Source organism: Budorcas taxicolor, chromosome 2, assembly GCF_023091745.1.
Source record: "Budorcas taxicolor isolate Tak-1 chromosome 2, Takin1.1, whole genome shotgun sequence".
Lineage (NCBI taxonomy): Eukaryota > Metazoa > Chordata > Mammalia > Artiodactyla > Bovidae > Budorcas > Budorcas taxicolor.
In genome coordinates this window covers 66,043,110-66,069,754 of record NC_068911.1, presented here as the reverse complement: position 1 = coordinate 66,069,754, position 26,645 = coordinate 66,043,110, and the positions used below count along the sequence as shown (strand labels likewise).

Sequence of the window (26,645 nt, the reverse complement as noted above, 5' to 3'; positions counted from 1 at the left end):
GGTGAAGTAATATTAATACCTTGAATGTAAAACTAAACTATTGTAGTAAGATCTTTCCAAAGTAAAGAAAAACACGGAACCTTATAGATGGTCTTTTCCCCAATTTACAGATTAGAAAACAGATTATCCAGAACTCCATAACTAGTATAAAAATTGGTCCACCATGTTCCTTGAATTTGCCTTTATTCTGCCATTTATTCTCACAGTTTTATTAAGCTACACAGGAAGAAAGATAAACTAGTACTACTGGAACTTCATTTACTTGACAAGTTTGAGAAATTACAACATGCCCTGAAGGACTAGGAGGAAAAGAGACAGTAAACAAGTAAAACAAACAAGAAAATTTTGGACAGTAATGTCTTACAGACTAACAGTATAACATAATATCAATAAATCATGACAGATTAACTGAGGGAAAGTTGGAGTTGGCTACTTTAGATAGCATAGTGAGGTAAAGTGAGCTTCTTTGAAAAATGGCATTTGAACTGGTACTGAAAAGATGAGGAGTGCATTCTAGGGAGAAGGAAGCAATACCAAGAGCAATGTCTTTGAGGGAGGAAAAAGCTTAGAATATCTGATGAACACTATCATAGGAAAGGAATGAGGTGAGGTTGGATAAGAATACAAGTCTAAATCAATGACGGCTTACGAAGTGTGAATTACCTTAAATGCAAAGGCAAACCACTGAAGGATTTTAAGCACGGAAGCGACATATTAAAAATATACAGTCTAGCTTCCCTGGTGGCTCAGCTGGTAAAGAATCCACCCGCAATGCAAGAGACCTGGGTTTGATCCCTGGGTTGGGAAGATCCCCTGGAGGGGAACAGCTACCCACTCCAGTATTCTGGTGAGTGACTTTCACTCACATACATATATATTCAGATATACATCTACATAAATGTAAGTACTCTGTATATGCTTGTGTTTGGACACTTTCTGCATGTTTGTTACATTTCAATTAAAAAGAATTTAAAAAAGAAAAACAAAGCCACCAATTAAGAAAAATATACAGCTAATGGAAAATAGGTTGGAGATGGAAGTAGAAAGTCCTGGTAATTGTTAAAAGTTTTATTAACTGAACAATATATTAACAAATAATTATTAACAATTATTAGAAGGTAACAATAATCCAAGTAAAAGATGATTTGGACTACAGTTTTGACAGTGAAGATGAAAGAGATAAATTAAGGATATATTCAGGAAGTAGGTTTGGTAAGATATGCTACTGGTTTCATTGAGAAGAAAAAGAGGGAATTAAGTATTCTTTATTTTTGGCCAGAGCACCTAGGTGGATGGAGAGGAAATTTACTGAGACGAAGAAGATTGTGGGGGAGGGGGGGGAAAGGGCTCTAACTTAGACATACTACGTTTAACATGACACATAAAGGGAAATGTCAAGACAGAGCTGCATATGAATATGGAAATCTGGGAAATATCTGGGTTGATACAAATTTGGAAACCAGGTAGATGGTTTTTAAAGTTACAGGTCTGGATGACAGCATTTAAGAAGGAAAAAATTGAGAAAGAGAAGGGGGCTCAGAATTTACTTCTTACAACTATTCCAGTAACTATGCCCTGCCCAGTGTGAGCTAATGACTGAAGAATGCAGGAAGAAGAAGTGCCCCTAAGAGGGCTAAAGCAGCAACCAGCAGGAAAAAACTGTTGATTGCGAAGGGACTGGAATATTTTCTAGGTAAAAGATATTTATATCAAAGATTTAACAGCATTTCTTATAACTGTGATAATGTGGAAACAATATTTACATTCAAGATCTGTAAATACATTATGATAATGACAAAATAAAGTGCAACCATTAAAAATAATGACTTTGGAAAATTTTCTAATGGCATGGGAAAATCTTCATTAATGCTGACTGTCTAAAACATGATATAAAAAAGTAAACTATGATTCTTCTTGATATTTATCTTTTTATCCCTTTATACTTCTATGTAACTATTCACTTGTATATGTGTGAAAGTGTTAGGCAGCTCTTTGCAACCTCATGGACTGTAGCCTGCCAGACTCCTCTCTGTCCATGGAATTCTTCAGGCAAGAATCCTCCAGTGGGTAGTCACTCCTTCCTCCAGGTGATCTTCCCAACCCAGGGATTGAATTCGGGTTTCCTGCACTGCAGGCAGATTCATTACTATCTGAGCCACTACAGAAGCCCAATATATATATGTATATTTCTATGTATAAAGGTTATGCATATATCTAGGAAAAATGTTTCAAAATATTAGTAATTCTTACAGCTCAGTTATGGGGTAAAAGGTAATTTCTTTCTTATATTTTTCTGGATTCTTAAAAAGTTTTTTAATAATGAGAATGTACTTTTATTATAAGTAAATAAAAAAATACAAAACACCTAATGGTCAAAGCATTTATTCCTAGGCATCAAGGAATAGTTACCTTTTCTGCCTTACTTCTAGCTCCTCTGCCATGGCAAAAGTCCATTAGTTAGGCTATGATTTTAGAGTAACGTAACCTACAAAAGAACACTGTCATTGCCTTTTATTGTGCCCCATGCCTCCAAATAAATGTGTTTAGTAGATGTGCTAATGAATGAACATTAATTGAGAAATATCTGCAATAATGGTAACTCAGCACATAATATACCCCAGTTGGTCCCAGGTACCAAAGTAGTCAGATCTAGGAATGAAGCACTAAGTTACTACAAAAAGACTATACCAAGTAAGACAGTGTCATCGTCATCCTATTAGTTGCTATTACCAAAGATCACTGCTGAAGTAAGTAGCTATTCCTTTAACCTTTTAAAAGTCTATATAACCTTTCTTCAAACAATTTTTAGTTCCAAAGATTCTTAATTAAGCTGCCACTGTACAAAAGTAGCAAAAAAAAAAAAAGCAAAACCCAGAGAAAATTAAATTTATAAATTTATGTATCCTCTAAAAAAATAACAGGTTTATCTTAAATGACTATTCTCTCCAATAATTTGTCATAAAAAATTATATATAAACAAATTATCTTCTTTCCCTAAAATTTCTTAGTATTCATAGGGTTTCACATGTAAGGCAAATACAACCTGATGCTGATTAATGCATATTACATTAAAATTTTATCTAGATCAAATATTAGACTTTACTGAGAATGCTGATTTTTTTTCCCACTTAGTTTGAGTTTCTTCTGTAAATACAAACTTCTAACCTTCTCATCACTGGTAGTAGACTCTGGGTGAGGTAAAGGACTATCCTGGTGAGTTGTTTCTACAACAGACGGCTCCTCAATTTTGCTTCTTATGATGGGTGTTGCAAGAGGAGATAAATCTAGAGGCATCTAAAAATGCAAATTAAACAAAGTGTTAGGAGTTTAAAAACAGCCAATCAGTATATCTAAAATAAGAAAGCGACAAGTGAAAACTGTTCTGTCAGAAGCACTCTTAATTTCATGGCTAATAACATACTTTTTTAATGTCATCTTCCGAGGCTTTCTTGAACTCATTCTCAAATGGACTTGCCAACTCATTAAACAAACCCACTTCTTCACAGTTTTTCAAGAATCTTGTTGGTGTTGGGGTCTGATCTGAAATAAATGTCAATAAGTAATTACACAGATTTAAGTATCATACCGGACTCTAAAGTATTTTAGTTAGTAAATTAATGAATTAGCAGGACTGGTTCAGTCAGCTGTTAATTCTCTTTGGAAAGACCTCTTCCTTTAAAGCAAACAAAATTTGGTTAAGTTCTTGTTGCAGTTTAAGGTATTTCCTCCAACTTTATGAACAATAAAAGTATGAAAAGAATTCCTTCTTGTTCCTTATTCCACATGTTCTGAGTAGAGGGACATAAGCATCCTCTATTCAGAGATAAACTATTATTATTATCTAACACAAATTTTTTTAAAAATTTACACTATTAAAACTTACAAATACTTAAAATACATGCAATTTGGGGAAAACGAAGACAAGAACATGTATATTTGCTTTAACTTGGCCCTTCCACTAGTGTTCATAATCCATTATGAAAGCAGGCTTAAGATAAAACAGTGTTGCACTAAAACACAAACTGGGTGTACACGTGAGCACATATCAATTACAAAACAATAGCTAGTTAAGGGCTACACTGAATGAAAAACAGTTATGAATTTTGCCTGTTTAGTTTTATTATTTTCAAGGCTGTTTGCTCACAATGATTATGATTAATAGCACATTCAATTCTATTCACATTTTATATACTTTAGGGCATCAACTTTATAAGTTACATCAAGGATCTAGCTTAAACTAAATAAAAGTATAAGACTGACTCCTGGTTTAAGATATAATACTCATAAAACCTTCTGTGAAATTAAAATATGTATTTGTTAATTACTGGATCCCTAGAGTGGGCATCACTTACTGTTTTATCATCACCCTCAACCTAACGTATACACAGAGTATTAATGTGTTTACTACATATAAATATTTTACACTAAAATTATCTATTTGTCATACACATTAGATATAACATAGGCCCACCTCAGATAGTAGTAGTAGATTCAAACTTACTGAAGGAATTTTTGTCATCTTTTTACCTAATAGTCTGCAATGTACATAACCTATACTCCCCGAAAGACATACAAAATGGTATTATAATAAGGGCCCAGCATTCTTGTATCAACCTAGGTCCATCCATCATGATTGCAATAGTAAACTGAACCTAAATTTGACTCTTCTGTTCATGCTCAAAAGATTTGTCTATGCCTAAGAGAAGGTTCCTATTTTGTCTTAAAGGGAGCTGCTGCTGCTCTTAAGTCGCTTCAGTCGTGTCCGACTCTTGTGCGACCCCACAGACGGCAGCCCACCAGGCTCCCCCGTCCCTGGGATTCTCTAGGCAAGAATACTGGAGTGGGTTGCCATTTCCTTCTCCAATACATGAAAGTGAAAAGTCAAAGTGAAATCGCTCAGTCGTGTTCGACTCTTCGCAACCCCATGGACTGCAGCCCACCAGGCTCCACCGTCCATTGGATTTTCCAGGCAAGAGTACTGGAGTGGGGTGCCATTGCCTTCTCCAATTAAAGGGAGAGGAGTCTTAAAAATAAAATACATATGCAAAAATCATGTTTTATCAGCAATTACTGTAATGATCAGGCTTGGAAAGAAAAAAGTCAACACAGACACAATTGTTTAAACATGCATATGGTTTTTGGCTATTGATCATCAAATATGTATCACACGCATCATGCACTATATTTACACAGTTATGCTATACTACTCAAATATATTTAGTTAAAGAAAAAAGTCAAGTGCTATGTTTAGATGTGTTCTACTTTTCTAGCACGTTAAATGTAAACAGAAAAGTAAGTTCTAGAAACCAAGCTCAAAATATTTCTGAGTTAAAGGTTACAGAGAGAGATATGGCTCTAAGGCAAGAAGTTCCAGAGAAGGAAAGACCTTCATGCCCAGGGGAGTGAAACTTCCATGCTGTAGTTATTTTGTTTGCATTTTTGGTTTTCTCTCTCAATATCTGATACACGGTATTTTAAAGAAATACATACCACACTCTTACCTGCTTCCTTTTACTTATAGAAATGAAGATGTGCTGAGTGTTCCCCTACATTTTTCCTAAACAAATTGTTTTTTGGTGAATTATCTGTTACCTCTAGTTTTTTCAAGACAAAAATCTTGATACTGAATAATAAGAATTATCTTTTTTCCTCATCATATACAATGCTTAAGAGAGATAATTTGATTTCAAGCTGGGTAATAATTTAAAGTATTAATAATATTCAGTATTTAGGTATAATTCTAGACTTACAAATAGTATAACCTAAGCTTTACAAGAGAAAAAAATTAAAACATTAATTTGAATATTTGTAATATATGACCGTGGTTATGACAAAAGCGCTGAAATTTATATATTAAATTTTATATAAAAGCATTTTATCACAATACTTCTATGTGTATACATATACAGAGAGGTATGCATCTATAAATACCCAAAAAAGAAGTAGCTGACAGCATGGAAGGACAATAAATCAGTGCATGCACTGGGCTTCTCTCTTCACATACTGAAAGATAATCATCCATTTAGGTGATACAGTATGTTCATAGGAGCAACATACAAAAATAAAAAGCATTGATTGAATTTAAGCTCCGTTTACTAACACAGATGTTTAGTCCAAAGAGAAACATAAACAAAATCCTAATGAACAAGTCTGCTAACTGCTTTCTCCAACAGGAGGAGCCTGATCATTTTCTAGCTTTACACAGCACTGTAAAGCAGATGTAAACAGCTAAAAGAAACAATGACTAAACATCACGTTAACTGAATTATCGGTTTAATGTAAATTCTGGAAATGGTATGACTGCTCCCAGATCCTAATTAACTTTCACAAAAAATGATATTGACGTCTACATTCGAAAACTATACAAAAAAGTGATATGAATGGTCAGAAGGAAACATGAAAATGTAATGGGTAAAATACATGTTGCCAACATTTATTGTAAATGAAGTTATTGGAATATCACCAGACTATATTATTTACAGAGAATACACAAAAATTGTGCACATTCCAGGTGAAATATGTATATAAACTATTAATAAAAGCATATACTAACCAGCCACAATGACACTGTCATTACGTGCTGGACCAAATTTCAGTGTCATCTCATGTTTATGTTTATGGACAGCCAAATGATCCTCGTTGGTAAAACGCTGTGGCAAAAAGTTTTAAAATATAGTTAAGATTTTCAATTTGATCAAATAAGTTAAATGATAAGGAAATTTTCATTTCCACAACAACATGTAAAACCACCATTAACAAAGACATAGCAGTTTGTTAACAATAAAGAATCTACTGTTAGTATAGATAAACATACTAGGTCTCAATCATGGAGAAACTCATTACCCAAGAATGAGCAATAATGATAATACTAGGTCATGTAACTCATTTGAGAGCATTTAAAAAAAACCTGAGGCAAAGAAACTTTACATAAATTTCATCTGGACACTAAAAATAGACCACTGTTAATTTTTGCCATATCATACTAGAAATATATACTCCATGGTATAATGACTTTTGAAGAAAGTATTGTTATTTTACTTAGATTTCAGGTTACTTACCACTTTTAAAATGAGAACTTTCTTATAAAATTATTACTCCTGGACAAATTAAGAAGTAAATCAGGTGCTTTATGTTACCACATAAAAAAAGAATGCCTTGATTATAATCCAGCAAAGAAATAGCAGTGAATACAATAAAGCAATTCATTTTAAAATAAAAATTTTAACTTAGAATAAAGTGGTTTTACATTTTTTATCATACTCATATAAAAAAATGAAGCAAAATTATTTCTAAAGCTACACTTAACTTTGATAGGTCCTACATGCTAAAGGTGACATTTACGATTACAATATAATAAATACATTGTTTAAATATCTCCTGTGTCTGGATATCAGTCTTTATGAAGATGCTCCTTATCTTTAGCAACATTTACAACTGAAATATAGAGCACTCACTTTTTAATTTCAAAGAAATAATTATAAGATGTCAAATTAAGAGATCTATACTCACTCTCTAGGCTATATCCTTAAAAATGGGATGTTAAAATAATGAACATGGTTTTTCGGAACCACCAAAAAATGGATTCCTTATCCTGTGGTCTTACCATTCCCTATTCAACTCAGTACGTAAATCCTCTCATGCAACTAATGATAGCAGCTTTAGGGTTAACCTTAAAACAATGTAAAAGAAAGAAATATTTCTGTCTATTATGCTTTCTTTTCTCAATATTAAAAGTATGACCTGTATCATCCTTAGCCCAGCCCACAAGCCCACTGTAAAAAGTTAATCCCTGTCATTTATATCTGATTTTGCTCTGCACAGTACATGTTTATAGCACCTAGCAATATTTTATTGATGTTTTCATATTTCAAGTAGACAGAGCTCCTACTATTTCAGTTTCCCTAAATTTAACATATAGTAAGTAGTCAATAAATGCTAATTGAAAGAATGATCTCCTTACAAGTAAAGAACTGAATCTTTAAGCCCAATCTAAAAGAAACAAAAACCATCAAACCACAGATTGTTCCTAAAGGTGAATTAAGCGTTAATTTAATTTGGTTATATTGTTTTTAAGTTACTGTACACCAGTGGAAAATTATTAATATGTCCCCTCTTTATAACCTGTTTATATTCCCACTGAAGATGAGTATATAGGTGCAAAGAGTAACTTTACCCCTTGACTCACTCATTTACAATTGAAACAATCATTGAGCAGTCATAATCTAGCTCTGCCCTACGCAAGTGCTATTTTCCCACTGCTCTGGCATTACGTATAAGAATCCTTTCCAAATTCGGAAAAATAAAAAATAGTCATCCTTTGATAAGAGTTTCCAATATGAAGCTTTTGGAGAATAAACACAGTGATAGCATTTACCAGCACTACTTCATTGCTTTTTACTTTGCATTACAGTTTTGAATGTCTTACAAGCATCTTAAAGCAAGATTCACTTTATGTTCCAAAGAACCCAACAATGTGGCTTCTCCACTGAAGGCAATCATCAAACATTTGCAAATAAATGCATTTTAGTAAAGGTCTTAGATTTTAAAACAGCAAAGTCAGCATAATTAACAGACAAGCTTAGAAAGTTATCTCCTAGGAATTTTATCCCAACGGTATCCTGTGCTTAGTTACTGGTTTGAACACAAATATTCAAATCAAACAGCAACTACATATACAATAAATTACATTATGTTTTGTACAAAATATGTGAAAATACCAAGAAGATTGATTCTAAGTGAAAAGTAGCAGGTAAAAGGACCCTAAAATACATTTAGGATCATATGAATAGTAAAAGGAGAAATGCCAGGAATATGAATTCACAAAGTTTCAAAGAGAACACAGAGATCAAGTTTATCTATATGCTATTTATAAAGGAGTTGTTAATCATATAATATTTCTATACATGAGCAAAATACTCTGAAATTGGTACTTGATACAAGTATCAATTTATCATGGATCTATATCATGATATAGATATTATCTATATCTATAACCTTGCCTATCATCTGAGAAGACTTATTTACCTCTAACGAGAAACTTAAAACAGTGTCAAAAGGCAGTCACCAGGAAAAGATATATATATGTAAAATGCATTATTTTTTCAACAAATACAAAATAGCTACTACAAGCTAATATTTTTGCAAGAATCTGTTTGAACTGCTTTTCCAGACAAATTAAAAGGTTTATTCTAAAAATAAGTTTTGTAGAAAAATAATGATACTGCTAGTAATAATATATTGAATTAATACAATTTCTTTCTTCCAGGCAATTGTGAGCACTATTCCAATGAAAATGTTATACATGTGCAGTGTTTTGTTAAATAAGAAAGACTTTGAACATACAGCTGAATAAACAATGGGAAAGGCAGTCAAGAAAAGTTAGAATAGGCCAACAATCTCTTACAAGGTTAAAAAGTAAGGGTAACCTGACAAATATAGGAGGGGGTGAAATAGTTGCTTCCATAAGAAATTAATTTAAGCTCAGATATTGGGAGAAATTTGTGTTTCCAAAGTGTGAACACTCTTATCAGAATTAACTTAAATCAGTCATTCTGCATTCAACACATGCATTTATATCCATGATATAGATGATTATTCCTAATTTAAAATACTGATAGGTATTAAATTATAAGGTCATTAGGCCAATAGCCCATTTTACTACTTCTTTCACGAATTGAAGTACTCTAATTTAACACCAGGGAGTTACTGATCACACACATACACACACACACACTCTCCCACACTTTCATTGGAACTTCAGATTAAATAAAATGAAATCTTAATCTCCTTTAAAAAATAGTTATAATGTATCAATATTTCACCAAAGAAAAAACTTTCAATGAGAGCATCACCAAAAGCAAAGCTATTATCAATAAAATGTAAGAATTTCAATGTTAAAAGACTCTTTCACTAAATTATCTCAACTTTGTCTCTTTTACCAAATTCAATGGAACATCATGTTAAACTAAATGAAATTATCAAAAGTCAATCTATGAAATACCTAACAGAGACTGGGACATAAAAAAATTTACTAGAAAAAGCCAGCAGTTAAAAATTTTGCACTGATTTCTTTAGGTCTCTCTGAAATAACGTTATCAACAAAATATACTTACAATTTTAAAAACCTATTTGAAATTTAAGTCCATTAAGTATTTTAAAGCTAAAATTTAAATCTGGAAGAATGTTGTTAACTAGTGACAAAAAATAATTTGTACTACCACCATCAGATTGGTGCTTCTAAAATCAATGCTTAATAGAATTTTTGATTTCCTAGGAAATTACTATTTGAATCTAGAGAGAGCCCATAACCATTCCTAGTCCAAGCAAGATTTAACAAATGGATGATGCTGACCTTGGCCCAGTTATCACTTGGCCAGTAACAGTTATAAGGTATTACTATAACATAGATTAGACTATTTTAAGTATCTCAGAGAACAAATATATGCCAAAAAAGTTATTAATACATAGGAATGAAGTGTTCATGATGAGAAAAATACTTAAAAGTTATTAGTGAAACTAAAAAATTGTTTTAGTTTTTAAAAACAATACGAAAAAACGTATGAGGAGCCTTAAAAATGTGTATACCTTTTGATCCGATAATTTGGTTTCTAAAAATGTATTTTGAGGAATTAGGGAGATGTACATAAGGGGTTATACAGAATATTCATCACAATGTTATGATTTTTTTAGGCCATAATAATTAATTTTTAGGCCATAAAAGAGGAATAGGTAAATAGATTTGGAGGCATATTCTGGCAACAGAACACTACACAGGAACTCAAACTCATGTTTTCAATTAACACACAACATGTCATACTATATAATGTCATCGGCATACAAAAAGAATACACATTAATACATGTGGTATGATCCCAATTTTGTTTGAAAAATAAAAGGGGGGAAGAACTTAGGAAATGCACCAAATGTTAACAGACATCCTCTCTAGATTTTACTTTGTCAGTGTTCTCAATGATACTTTTGTAATTAAGAAAAAAGAAAAACTTTTAATGTTTACTGAAAAAGATACACATACAAAGACCCCTACTGAAATATACCTTGAAGGCTAAGCATTCTATTTTGGGATATTTTGCTATAAACATAACACAAAAGTAGGCTTGGGTTCACACTTACCTCCAGTGTTCACAGGTTCTGTGACTGAGAGGGATTCAATAATGTATATTTGATTGTGCATGTGTAAAATGAGGCCAGCAGCATCAATTTCATAGGACTGGTGCAGGATTAAATAACGTAACCCACATAAGCTTCGTAGCACAGTGACTAAGTTTAAAAACGTTAGTATCATTATAATTGCTTTTATTACTATAACAACTATTATATGGAACTTTAATTCCTCCAATCTTTTTTGAAACAAGTTGGAGCACAAATTTAGACATGGTATGCTACACACTTAATAAATATTTGAAAGCTCTATTCTACGGTTCACAAGCAACTTTTGAGTTTCTCAGGTAGACCTTTTTTGTTACTGTTTTGAATAAAATTTTTATTTTGGAAAACTTTTAATTTACAGAAAAGTTGCAAAAATTGTACACAGAGTTCCTATACACTCCTTACTCAGTTTGTTTCCCCTAATGTTCTCGTATTATTGTGGCACATTTATCAAAACTAAGAAACCAACCCTGATATATTACTATTAACTAAACTCACAACTGGTAGCTTTAGTATTGCCCAGCTTAAACAGACTCTGGCTCCAAATGAATTTTTGTTATGTTCCCAAATTCAAAATCATCTCTGAAAATTATGTCAAGGACTGCCAGCTGTCCCTTAAAATCTATTACTCTTTTTCCTTCAAATTAAGAATTTCTAAATTTTAGGTGAGCACTTGGCTGCCCAGAACAAAGACCACATTTTCTAGCTTTCTCCGCAGTTAGGTGGCCATATTCTTTTGGATCAAAAGAATGAGTGAAAATCATTTGCATTACTTCCAGTGAATGCTCCTAAAATGATGGGTGTATACACGCTCCTCTCTGCTTCCCCTTCTCCCTCCCTTACTGCTGGAATGTGGACTTCATGTCAGGAGCTGAAAAGCCATTTTGGACCTAATAATGGAAGTAGCATGATGAGGATTACAGAATCAGCCAACCTGGGGCTCCTACTTCCTGGTTATTGTATTAAAAAACAAGAACATCAGTCTGTTGTTAAGGTTGATTCTTTGTCTCAGCCTGCATCCTAAGTAATACAAATCTCTTAATAACAATATGCCATAGCCTCTAAAGATAATTTCTTTTGTGCAACGGAATATACAGAAATGTAGTTTTTTATGGTGGCCATATCGAAGAAACATGCTTGTATGTCTAAGTTTTGATATGGTTCCTTTTCTCTGTTCAAACCTTCCACACCTCTTCCCGACTTTTCATTTCCAGGTACTATGGATAAATTGTCCATGGTCCTATCTAAGGCCAGTCCTTCCACTTGAACACTGGATCCCATCCTCTCTTAAGGACTCCATTTCTACAACAGTTCCTCTCTCTGCAGTGTAAAGTGTGCTATGATAGTCGCAACTTAAAATTCAAAACAAACAAAAAAGCTCCATCTTTAATCCTCCCTCAGCAGTATCTCCCTTTAAGCTAAATTACAAATAAAAAGTATCTTACAATGTCTCCACTTCTGATTCTCTGCATTTGCTCTTCAGGCTAACCCCAATCTCACTGTTGTCACTGCTCTTTCACTGAAACTACTCTTATCAGGGTGTCTTAACAGTCCTCATATTTCTAAATTCAACAGTAAATACTGAATTATCCTATCAACTGTATGACTACACTGTTTCTCCACATTTTGAAATACTTTTTCTACTTGACTTCTAGAACACAGTTTTCTTCATTGTCTGCTGCTTCTCTGCCTCCTCTGTGTCCTTCCCCTCTTTCTGACTGCCAAACACTGGAGTGCCTTCAAGCTTAGTTCTCACCCTTCCTCTCTATACTACTTAAATACAGAAGTAAAACTGAAGACATATGGGGATTATGGATTATCAAACTGTATTCCTAACTCTACCAATGGAAAAATAATTATTACCAGACATCAAGGGAGGAGGAAAGGAGAAGTAAGAAGAAAAATAAGTGTTATCTCCTTTCATAATAGGGAGTCTAAAAAACTATTCTAACAATATTTTTTCATATTTTCTAAAAATATTAAGTCTTTTAAGCAATCTCTGATACATACATGTTCTTATATTCAGCCATAGGTTGCTTTTTCTTCTGCTGAATTTAAGTAAAAAAATAGTGTAATAAACACCCTTGGTACACTTCACTCAGCTTTAGCAATTATCAACCTATGGTCTGTCTCATTTCACCTCTACTCACAATTCACCCAATGCATTTTTTTTTTTTTGAGACCAATCCCAAGAATTATTCTACCTAGAAATATTGCAGTATTCATCTGTGGCATATTGTAAAACATGGCCACAAATTCCTTTTGGTAGGATATATACCCTCCTTCCTTTGCCGTGTGGTTAACGTTGGTTCTCCCATCCACAGGATGGTACCTATTCTCCACCCCTTGAGTCTGAGCTGGTCTGGTGACTTGCATGATCAACAGAATGCTACAGAACTGATGCCGTGTCACTTCCAAACTAAAGCTGCAAAGGAGCTTTGTAGTTTTCAGCTTCTATTCCCATGGAAAACCACTGTCCAACGATTCCCAGGTACCAAAATATATTGAACATATATTTAATAACCTTGGCATATGTCTTTTCATAGTTTTGACATAACATTTGTGGGACAGAATCCCAGAAGTGGGATTGCTGGGTCAAAGTGTAAATGCATTTGCCGTCTTGCACTTTTACCAGCAATGAAGGAGAGTGCAGAAGGAGTATTTTTAATATGAATGAAGTAAAATGGCTGCTGCTTTGCCAAAAATATAAACATTCTAATGGTTGAAAATGTCAAACTAATAATAGATTGATTTATAGACAGCATCATTAGATGGAAATGCTGCTGATATATATACTGAGGAAGAACAGTGGGGTAACTTGTAGGCCTGATAAAGCGCTGGAACGCCCTTGCTATCTGCAGAAGACTCTACAAAGGCTCTCCTTCCTATTCTTTGTGGCCTGAGGGGTAGTCTCCTCTCAGTCTCTTGGCTATTTGTGCCACGGATTGGGCATGTACAAGGCAGTCTGCTACGAGAACTCAAATAATGAATATCAGAAAGTTCCCAGACTTCCTGGATCTGGTATTGAGGTGAATAAGCTCTGGCTTTACCCCTGGGATGTGTTGTGTAGTGTTCCATTTGCCTCATCTCATCAGCTAAGGAAGCATTGATAGTGTCTATAAACAGTATGGATGTGCTTGAACAGATTGTGTAATTTTCCTCAGCAATTTTAAAATATTTTCTCGACCTGAAAATTATCTCATTTCCATTTACCTTAATTCCCCTAATTTTACTGAATTCATTCTCTCACTGGTTCTATCTCCCAGTTTTGGGGTTGAGGTACCAAAAACCGGGAAAGTTAGACATTACTAATTTGATCTTGGGTTCTCATCCTCTCTGATCTTTTGTTGGCATTTAATCTTCATTTGGTTAAATGCCAAATGAGAGCTAACCTTCATTTAACCTTATTTCTTAAGTAAATTTAAATACAATGTTTTTTATTAAAAGTGGCATATATATTACTAAAGAGTCAATCACAAGATGACAATTCCAACTATTTTAAGCAGAAAAGAATAAGACAAAGAATCAGGGACTTGTCTGAGACTGAGTTTTCAAGAATGATTCCTAGAACAACACAGCAAAATTAGTCATGGTCCAAAGGGTGGCTTGAGAAAAATACTGTATTAGCTATCATCCAGGGGTTACAGAATTATGCTCTCTCTGTACAGTCCATTTCAGCAAAATGGACCACCTTTCTATTTAACTTAGTCCCAAATCCAAGGAGTAAATGTAATTTACCATTATGAGTAAATCATATCCAAAATTTTAGTGGAAAAGGATTTTGAAATTTGCTTTCTTGAATTTATAGAAAAATGTATACAAAACTTATCTCCAAAATATATGTCAAATCACTCTATTTCTCTATATGTCCATTACTACCACCCAGTCAAAGCCACCATTATCTCTCACCTGACTGCTGCCAGTCTCTACTTTCCCAGCTTCCACTATTAGCTCAGCAATGGCTTTTCATTCCTCTGGGAATAAAACCCAAACACCTTAGACCATAGTCAACAAAAAAGCTCTACAGGTTATGGGCTCTTTTTATTTCCCTACCTTTCTGACCTCATCTCCTACCCTTATCCTAGTTAATCACTATAACATTCCAGTTACAGCAGTCATCTTTCTGTTCTTAAACACACCAAACCCATTTCTTCCCTCTTGGCCCTAAACTTGTTGTTCTTTCACTCTGAAAAACTCTTCCCCAAGGTATGTGTAGGGTTTGCTTCCACGTCTTTATTCAAGTGTCACCTTATTACAGAGGCATTCACTGACCAATCCATTTAAAATGTCACCGACTCTGGTAACTTCTACCTTTATTCTCTGAAAGTAAAAGCGTCAGTCGCTCAGTTGTGTCTGATTATTTGCGACCCCAAGACCAGGCTCCTCTGTCCATAGAATTCTCCAGGCAAGAATACTGGAGAGGGTAGCTATTTCCTTCTTCAGGGGATCTTCCTAACCCAGGGATTGAACCTGGGTCTCCTGCATAGCAGGTGAATTCTTTACCGTCAGAGCCACTAGGGAAGCCCCACTTTTATCCTGCTCAGCATCACTGGACATCATGTAAACTAAAATCTTTATATACCACTACACCCTCACCAGAAGGTCTACAATTAAAAGACTATCTAAAACAATCCTGAAAAAGAAGTAGATCAGAGAACTTACCCTAAGTGACTGGAAGGCTCACTATACTGGCATAAAAATTGACAGATTGATGAAAAAACAGAATAGAAGCTCAGAAATAGATCCATGCTTTACAAATCATTTGGTTTTCAAGAAAAGGGATAAAGCAATTTAACGGAGAAAGGAAAAAATCTTTTCAACAAATGACACTAGAATCTTTGAAAAGCCATATAGGGAAAAAAAGTGAGCTTCAACTCCTACCTCATACTTATGCAAAATATTAATTCAAAAGGCAGGAGACCTAAATGAAAAGCCAAACTTTCAGAGAAACATGAAGGAGAGTATTTTTGTGTCTTAAAGGTAAGCAACAGTTTCTTAGATAAGTCACAGAAAGCAACAATCAAAGAGAAAAAATTAACACATCAGACTTCATCAAAATTAGAAACATCTGTCCATCTTTTGATGGACAGATTATTTTCATATTATGAAAATCAAGTTGGAAACCAGAGACATAAATAAAAAATTGAAGATGGACTGGTATCCAGAATATTTAAAGAACTCATACAACTCAATAATTAAAAGACAACTCAATTTTAAAAAACAAGCAGAAGATTTGAAAATATTTCACAAAAAATAAGGTATAACAATGGCCAATACACAAATGAAAAAGTGCTCATCTTTTCATCAATGAAATGCAAATTAACACACAATAAGTCAGTATACACCCAATGAAAATGGCTAAAATTAAAAGAATCACACCAAATATTGGCAAGGGTTTTATACAACAGGACTGCTCACAGACCGCTGGTGGAAATATTAAGTGGTATCTCCCTTTTAGAAGCACTTTGACAGTTTCCTATTATATGTAACATATGATCCCACCACTACCCTTCTAGGTAGTCACCCAAGGGAAAAATAAGAACGTGTTCATACAAAGGCTGGTACTTAAATATTCACAATAGCTTTATTTCTAACAACTAAAAATTGGAAATAAGCCAAAAGTTCATAAACAAGTGAATAAATAACTGCTTGTGAATTAAGGAAATATTATTCCTCAATGAAAAGGAATTAACTATTGATCAGATAGTATGGAGAAACTGTAAATAATGTGGAATGAAAGAATCCAGTCAAAAGTACATACTGTATGATTTCACTTACATAAAATTCTAGAAATAAAAACTAACCTATAGTGACAGAAGGCAGAACAGAGGTTGACAGGGTTGGGAGGGGTGAGAGGGAGGCATAACAAGCACAGGAAACTTCGGGAGATGATGATACACTCACTATCTGAATTGTGATGGTTTTATGGGTACATACATATGTTAAAATGTATCAAACTGTACACTTATAATATGCAGTTTACTGTATATAAATTATATCTCAAGGTATCAACGAAAGAAAACAATGAGAACCAAAGAAACATTTTAATATTTATGATTTATAGTTTGTATATTTAAGTATTCTATAATTTTACTACACATTAAATTTATTTTCTCATTCCTCAGTGTCTATAGTTATTTTAAGATTATTATAACAACATTAGATTTAATGGCCTATTGAAAAACACTGAAATATCTTCTGAAACAATAAAATATTATTTTCTGAAAATGCTTTCACACAAGCCTATATTAAAGATTTTAGACTTACTAACATTAGTATATTAGTGATATGCTGTACATTAGTGGTTTGCTCAGAGGTAAAAATTAGTTAATTTTACAAGAGTTCAGCAAATAAAACAATTTTCATACAAGATAATGTATCTGATTTCCAACTGGGCAGTTTACAATGATTTTCAACCAATAATGGTCAAATGAAAATACTTTTAAACCTTGTGTTTTCTCCAGGTTTTCCATCTTTCCCTTACAAGATTTAACTTTTTTTTTTCCATATTAGATTGTCTTCTTTAAAATTCAGATATGCTGCTGAGGAAAATGAATTTTTTTCTCCAAATTTTTCTGGGTTATTTTCTTTCTAACTCCAAAGTTGTACAAAATATCGTAAAGGAATCCCCTGAATGACAACATTCACTGTCATAAGTGTTTAATAAATGTGAACACACCAAATAATTTATGTATTACCTGGCCACATCCAGGGGCAGTACATAGAAAGGGTTTGTCATCACTCATATTCCACAGGTCCTTGTATTGCCTATAATAAAACATTCAGAGGTAGTTAAACATTTTACAGTACAGATTTTTAAATAAAGAACTTAAAATGTAATATTACTTGATTTTCATTAAGCTTTTTACCTTTTCTATCTGAATGTGAAATAAAAGTTTTACTGACATTTTAACCCCATCTTCCACTTTCTTATTATGAATAAAGACATGCAACATGCAGATTTCACATTATAGAAAAAAATGTTAAGAACTCTGATCTATTAGGTTAAACCTTTCCTGTTCAGTAGCATATGTGTGGAAAGAATGAAATAATTTGAAGATCACTACTTTAAATACCAATGAAATCATGGACAGGCAACTCTCATCAATGTCTGATAAAACCATCAGGAGCAAAGGTGATGGGAGTTTCATAATGGCTGGGTCACGTCGACAGCATCTGAACTCATGGGTCAGTGTTAAATTAACATCACCAAAAGTGGGACAAATATTGTGAGTCCCCTGATGAGACAGCGGAAAGCACATTAAGTATTCGTGGTGGGGGGCAGGGGGTGAGGCTGTATCCAAACCTGAAATCTAATCAAGCTTTTCTAGATTATACTATAGGAAATAAAGGAGATAGAAAAAAAAGGTCAAATACCACTACTCAGATACAATTAGAGAAATTCTACAGCACAAAAGACCTGGTCTCCTCAAAAATAAATGTCATGGGGAACAAAAGAAAAGAGAAAGTAGAGGGGAATTGCTTTAGGTTAAAAGAGGTTGAATAAACCATATTAAACAGAATACAATATGGGGACTTTCCTGGATCCTGATTTAAACCAAAAACTACAAAAAAGACATTTTCAAGTCAACATTATTTTCCTACTTTTTGATTTAGACTTGAAAGTTCCCAATTAGTTCTTCCATTAACTTGCAGGGGTTTTTTTGCTTTCTTCCTACAAATTACATGTAACAACTATATTTGACTGAACTAACAATTCTGTAAAATTATTTCTTTTTCAACACTAGTTTGTTAGCCTTTCAGAAATATGTAACCTTCAAAAACCTTTCAGAAAAAGCCCTTCACAAAGAGATGACAATCGCTATAATAGTCAGATTTGGGAAGTGCTAGAATATTTCTTCTGGGAGGCAGGACTTTTCAAAGACTTAATATGTTCAAGGGAAATGACAGAAGAGCACCTAGAATATAGCATATCTGCCACACCCATTTTCTATCTTAACCTTTTTTCACCTCATGGGACTAGTATCATTTGGAACTCATTTAAGGAGAAATCAAAACCCTAAAATATATATATTTATCTCTGTCATAGTTAAGTGTATTTTGATGCTCTATTTAATAATTTAAAAATACAATAGGAATATCAGCTAAACTACGTACTTGTAAATATTCCTTATTTATTAAAAAAAACACGATCTAGAAATAACCTATGAAAATACTTATAATCTACAATATGAAAAATAAAAACAATTTTAAAAATAGCCCAAAATACCAAATTATTGCATACACACCTGGCAGAATTCACATGTAACTTGAATTTCATAAGCTGAACAACTTATCACGTCCTCTTTTTCATGGCAAGGATACTGAAAAATGAAGTGGTTTCACACTATTAAGTATTTAGTTTTGAAACACTTCTTGAAACATAGTAAAAAATAAAAACACTCAGATAATTACACTCTGTAATTACTGTCATCCAAAAACCCACTCACTATTAAGAATCTTTATAATAGAGCTCTGCTCCTAAAATAAAACACCCATATAAATGCAAAATATATCCAACTCTACCATAAAGAAGGTAAAAGAGAAACATTTAGCTTAGCCCTTAAGGTTATGGTTGAAGGTCAATAATTAAAAGAGTGAAAATCCTGACTTTTGAAGTCTGGTGAAAAGACGAGACCTTGTATTTTAAAATACCTATTCAGAAAGCTTTAAATTTTTTCAAATGCAGTCAGTGTGGTCTGGTTTTCAGGCTAATTCATCAAAGTCTATTTGTCCCACAATGTAGTTGAAGGAGCTCTCTCTTCCCTAACTTCATAGCTTACTTATCTGATATTAGCTTAAGGACAAGTACAACATACTTAAACTACTTAGGTGAGTGCCTCATTTTTAAACCCAGCTAATCGGAGAAGGCAACGGCACCCCACTCCAGTACTCTTGCCTGGCAAATCTCATGGACGGAGGAGCCTGGTGGGCTGCAGTCCATGAGGTCGCTAAGAGTTGGACACGACTGAGCGATTTCACTTTGACTTTTCACTTTCACGCACTGGAGAAGGAAATGGCAACCCACTCCAGTGTTCTTGCCTGGAGAATCCCAGGGACGGGGGAGCCTGGTGGGCTGCCATCTCTGGGGTTGCACAGAGTCGGACACGACTGAAGCTACTTAGCAGCAGCAGCAGCAATACTCCATTACATTCACTGAAACCCCATCTAGTGGCGAACAGCGTTAACTATATGCTTATCCATAAAAGCCAATGGTACATAAGAGAAAAAAATTTGTTTTTAAATAGTTTTGCTTATAAATGTGGTGAAGAATGTCCTGCTCAACAGAACTGGGTAATTCCTGTGGAGAAATGTGCAAATAGCTACAGTTCTGAGTCCCGGAATCAGAGATGATATAAGAGATACGAAGAACAAAGTTCTCCTGAAAGAAAGAGAACATGTTAGCTCCTCAGTCATCTTGACTCCTTACAGCCTCACGGACTATTGTCTGCCAGGCTTCTCTGTCTCTGGGATTCTCCAGGGAAGAATACTAGAGTGGGTTGCCACTTTCTACTCCAGGGAACCTTCCCTAACAAGGGACTGAACCTGTGCCTCTCGTGTCCCCTGCACTGGCAGGTAGATTCTTTAACCACTAGTGACACCTGGGAAGACCCCATTAAATACTAAGAAATGAATAAATTGCTATATGATATGGACCAGATAAGTTTAGATTATGTTACCTATCTCAATAAACTCCTAAAACTAGTAAGAAGATGCAGTTCATACTGCTTTGAAAAATCAAAGCAATATTTAAACTCAGTTGAGTTCAGGAAACATTTAAACATCAAACACACACAAAGACACAAAGGTGAAAAAACAAACAGACCCTCCACTCTGAGAAACTTTTGTTCAAGCAGAAGAAAGAAAACAGAAATTTCAATACAATCTGGTTAAGAATAAGAGTTAAAATATTAAAAATATAGAAGTAGTGCAGGGAACCAATCCAATACTTACTGAAAAGCTTTCTGAAAGAATTAACCCTTGGTATTCTTTTCTACCCGCCCATGACTACTACTGTCTCATTCTAAAAAAGAAGTTCCTTACCTACACAGCAGATTATTTTCTAGCCAACCAATAACAAGTCCCATTCCTTATACTATTTCCTAATATCTAGCTGAGGTAGTTGTAAAGACAACAGACAAAGCACCTTGAGACATAAATGATTATAATTCCTCCAGCAGGCTTAAATGCTAATCTCAAACCTCTAAATCCAGGTTTATCTCCCTTTCACATCAAGGGTGGAAATATGCTCCTAGGAAAGCATGGGAAGGAGGCTTTGTTCAACTCTAAACTGCCAGAGAAGACAATGACTGCAGACACAGAACTGTTACTATAGCACACCGCTCTCTGGCAAGCATCTACAACCTATCAGTTCAGTTCAGTCACTCAACTGTGTCTGACTCTGCGACCCCATGGACTGCGGCACGCCAGGCCTCCCTGTCCATCACCAACTCCTGGAGTTTACTCGAACTCATCTCCATTGAGTTGGTGATGCCATCCAACCATCTCATCCTCTGTCATCCCCTTCTCCTCCTGCCTACATCTTTCCCAGCATCAGGGTCTTTTCCAGTGAGTCAGCTCTTCCGATCAGGTGGCCGAAGTACTGGAGCTTCAGCTTCAACCTCAGTCTTTCCAATGAATATTCAGGACTGATCTCCTTTAGGATGGACTGGTTTGCTCTCCTTGCAGTCCCAAGGACTCTCAGGAGTCTTCTCCAACAACACAGTTAAAAAGCATCAATTCTTCAATGCTCAGCTTTTTTTATAGTCCAACTCTCACATCCATACATGACTACTAGAAAAACCATAGCCTTGACTAGATGGAACTTTGTAGGCAAAATCATGTCTCTGCTTTTTAATATGCTGCCTAGGTTGGTCATAACTTTTCTCCAAGGAGCAAGCGTTGTTTAATTTCATGGCTGCAATCACCATCTGCAGTGATTTGGGAGCCCCCAAAAATAAAGTCTGACACTGTTTCCCCATCTAACTGCTATGAAATGATGGGACGGGATGCCATGATCTTTGTTTTCTGAATGTTGAATTTTAAGCCAACCTTTTCACTCTCCTCTTTCACTTTCATCAAGAAGCCCTTTAGGTCTTCTTCATTTTCTGTCATAAGGGTGCTGTCATCTGCATATCTGAGGTTATTGACATTTCTCCCAGCTATCTTGATTCCAGCTTGTGCTTCATCCAGCCCTGCGTTTCTCATGATGTACTCTGCGTAGAAGTTAAATAAGCAGGGTGACAATATACAGCCTCGACGTACTCCTTTTCCTTTTGGAACCAGTCTGTTGTTCCATGTCCAGCTCTAACTGTTGCTTCCTGACCTGCATACAGATTTCTCAAGAGGCAGGTCAGGTGGTTTGGTATTCCCATGTCTTTCAGAATTTTCCACAGTTTATTGTGATCCACACAGTCAAAGGCTTTGACACAGTCAATAAAACAGAAATAGATGTTTTCCTAGAACTCTCTTGCGTGAGATGAGTGCAACTGTGCTGTAGTTTGAGTATTCTTTGGCATTGCCTTTCTTTGGGATTGGAATGAAAACGGATCTTTTCCAGTCCTGTGGCCACTGCTGAGTTTTCCAAATTTGCTGGCATATTGAGTGCAGCACTTTCACAGCATCATCTTTCAGGATTTGAAATAGCTCTACGGGAATTCCATCACTTCCACTAGCTTTGTTCATAGTGATGCATTCTAAGGCCCCCTTGACTTCACACTCCAGGATGTCTGGCTCTAGATGAGTGATCACACCATTGTGATTATCCAGGTCGTGAATATCTTTTTTGTACAGTTCTTCTGTGTATTCTTGCCACCTCTTCTTAATATCTTCTGCTTCTGTTAGGTCCATACCATTTCTGTCTTTTATCAAGCCCATCTTTGCATGAAATGTTCCCTTGGTATCTCTAATTTTCTTGAAGAGATCTCTAGTCTTTTCCCATTCTGCTCTTTTTCTCTATTTCTTTGCATTGATCGCTAAAGAAGGCTTCTCATCTCTTCTTGCTATTCTTTGGAACTCTGCATTCAGATGCTTATATCTTTCCTTTTCTCCTTTGCTTTTCGCTTCTTTTCACAGCTATTTGTAAGGCCTCCCCACACAGCCATTTTGCTTTTTTGCATTTCTTTTCCATGGGGATGGTCCTGATCCTATATTTTTTTAATTTTAAAAAAAGAGTATTACAATTTCCTTTAAAATGCAATTATCTAAATAAATGGTATGGACCTAACAGAAGCAGAGGATATTAAGAAGAGGTGGCAAGAATACACAGAAGAAGTATACAAAAAAGATCTTCATGACCCAGATAACCACGATGCTGTGATCACTCACCTAGAGCCAGACATCCCGGAATGCGAAGTCAAGTGGGCCTTAGGAAGCATTACTATGAACAAAGCTACTGGAGGTAATGGAATTCCAGCTGAGCTATTTCAAATCCTGAAAGATGATGCTGTTAAAATGTCAGCAATATGTCAGCAAATCTGGAAAACTCAGCAGTGGCCACAGGGCTGGAAAAGGTCAGTTTTCATTCCAAACCCAAAGAAAGGCAATGCCAAAGAATACTCAAACTACAGCACAATTGCACTCATCTCACACACTAGAAGAATAATGCTCAAAATTCTCCAACTTGGCTTCAACAGTGTGCAATTGAGAACTTCCAGATGTTTAAGGTGGATTTAGAAAAGGTAAGAGGAACCAGAGATCAAATTGCCAGCATAGGCTGGATCATAGAAAAAGCAAGAGAATTGCAGAAAAACATCTATTTCCGCTTCATTGTATATGCTAAATCCTTTGACTGTGTGGATGATAACAAACTGTGGAAAATTCTTAAAGAGATGGGAATACCAGATCACCTTACCTACCTCCTGAGAAATCTGTATGCAGGTCAAGAAGCAACAGTTAGAATGGGACATGGAACAACGGACTGGTTCCAAATTGGAAAGGAGTATGTCAAGGCTTTATATTGTCACCCCACTTATTTAATTTATATGGAGAGTACATCATGTGAAATGCTGAGCTGTCAAGGTTTGCCATAGCGTTTCTTCCAAGGAGCAAGTGTCTTTTGATTTCATGGCTGCAGTCACCATCTGCAGTGAAAAACCTAGCTTAAAACTCAACATTCAAAAAACTAAGATCACGGCATCCAGTCCCATCATTTTATGGTAAATAGATGGGGGAAACAATGGAAACAGTGACACTTTATTTTCTTGGGCTTCCAAATCACTGCAGATGGTGACTGCAGCCATGAAATTAAAATATGCTTGCCCCTTGAAAGAAAAGCTATGACAAACCTAGACAGCCTGTTAAAATGTAGAGACATTACTTTGCCAACAAAGGTCTGTCTAGTCACAGGTATGGTTTTTCTAGTAGTCATATCATGATGTCAGACTTGGACTGTAAAGAAAGCTGAATGCAAAGAATTGATGCTTTGAACTGTGGTGTTGGAGAAGACTCCTGAGAGTTCCTTGAACTGCAAGGAGATCAAACTTTCAATCCTAAAGGAAATCAGTCCTGAATATTCATCACAAGGACTGATGCTGAAGCTCCAATAATTTGGCCACCTGCTGCAAAGAACTGACTCATTGGAAAAGACCCTGATGCTGGAAAGACTGAAGGCAGGAGGAGAAGGGGACAACAGAGGATGAGTTGGCTGGATGGCATTACTGATTCGATGGACATGAGTTTGAGCAAGTTCAGTGAGCTGGTAATGGACAAGGAATCCTGGTATGCTGCAGTTCATGGAATTACAAAGAGTTGGGCACAACTGAGCAACTGAACTGAACTGCAATTCTGCCACATTATTAAATAGTATCAGCAGTCCCCAGCTTTTATTGGCACCAGGGACCAGTTTTGTGGAAAACAACTGTTTCACGGAGGGAGGTGGAGGATTGGGGTGGGAGTGGATGGTTCAGGTGGTAATCTGAACCCATGAGGAGAGCAATGGGGATCGGTGAATGGCACAAAGCTTCACTCACTTGCCCCGACGCTGATCTCCTGCTGTGCAGTCCAGTTCCTAACAGGCTGGTCTGCAGTTGGGGCGTTAGGGATCCCTGATAGAATCATTAACTATTAAATGTCATTTTAATGGCTACACAGTATTCCATATAGATCTACAGTGTCATACAGATACAACATATTTATAACTAATTCTCTGTTACTCCATTATGTGTGTGTCTTAGTGGCTCAGTCGTGTTGACTCTCTGTGACCCTATGGACTGTCACCCATCAGGCTCCTCTGTCTGTGGGTTTCTCCAGGCAAGAATACTGGTATGGGTTGCCATTCCCTTCTCTGGGGGATAGTCCCAACCCAGGGATTGAAACCAGGTCTCCTGCAGTGCAGGTGACACCGTCTGAGCTCTATTATAACTATTCTCTTACTGATTTTTATCATCAGTGACTACTTTTGAGGACAAATCTTTGTGTAATATCTGTAATTATTTTCATTAGATGAACTTCTAGAACGGAAACTACTATATCAAAGTGAAGGCACATTTTCAAGACTTAATTTATATTGCTAAATTCTTCAGATACATAACACTGACTTCTACTTTATCTGTAGTATACAGGAAGACCTAATTTCTCAATGCCCACACCAACAGTGAATATTTAACATTTTAGTTAAATTAGTGGGAAAAAAATTTTTAAGTTGCATATATTGACACACAAATGAGGTTGAACCTTTTCATATATATAATGGTTCTTTGTAATCTCGAAAATGCTTCCTTTGCCCAATCTTTTTTAAAATATGAGAGATATCTGACATACAACATTGTGTAAACTCAAGGTGTAAAATATGCTACCTTGATACATTTGTATGTTGTAATACAACTGACATTGTATATTTATTTTACATTACCTAATTATAGCACAATATTGTTGTCTATATCTGTTATACTATACATTAGATCATCATAGCTTACTCCTTTCAAATCTGTATCCTTAAACATCAACTTTATCTGTGCCTTTTGCCCATTCAAAAAAATAAAATGTTAATCCAAAATTCTCTCTTGAATACAGGTCAGAGGCTCTTTCTTATAACATGGATTTTCTAATTATTTACCTCATTGTATTCCTGATCTAGTCCTAACTATGCAAACTACAAATGATGCCCCAAACAGTGAAATGACTTACTCAAGGTAAAAAATGGTACAAGAAATTTCTCCTGCTATACCGTGCCTGCCAGCTGGCAAGCTTTGCTATACTGTGCATATGAACTGTCTTGCATTGCAATTCTTTGCTTACCAACTATACACCTGTTTTCTGTAAGCCACTTAAACAAAAATAGTACAGAAAGACTCTCTGGGGACTTGTAGAGTTACTCAACAGACCCATTATCAAATAAAACCACACATAATATAAGACGCCAATTAAAAAACAGTAACGAAAAATACTTTAAGGAAAGATGAAAGGAAGGAAGTGGTTGAAATCAACCAGCAAACCATTTCTTGTAACTTAAAATGAATATAAAAGACAACCTTCCAAGG

At 35.2% G+C, this 26,645-nt stretch overlaps 1 protein-coding gene across 2 annotated transcripts in view; it reads right to left on the bottom strand.

Moving 5' to 3' along the window:
- ATF2 (activating transcription factor 2) overlaps nt 1-26,645 on the bottom strand; it is a 94,174-nt gene that overhangs the window by 52,126 nt on the left and 15,403 nt on the right. For both annotated transcript variants that reach the window (XM_052658831.1, XM_052658823.1), the window contains exons 3-7: nt 19,416-19,490; nt 17,865-17,934; nt 6,554-6,650; nt 3,422-3,540; nt 3,166-3,294 (exon numbers count right to left, since the gene is read on the bottom strand). In XM_052658831.1, the coding sequence (XP_052514791.1) occupies nt 3,166-3,294; nt 3,422-3,540; nt 6,554-6,650; nt 17,865-17,934; nt 19,416-19,447 (447 nt within the window). In that variant the 5' untranslated portion in view covers nt 19,448-19,490. The remainder of the gene's footprint in view (nt 1-3,165; nt 3,295-3,421; nt 3,541-6,553; nt 6,651-17,864; nt 17,935-19,415; nt 19,491-26,645) is intronic.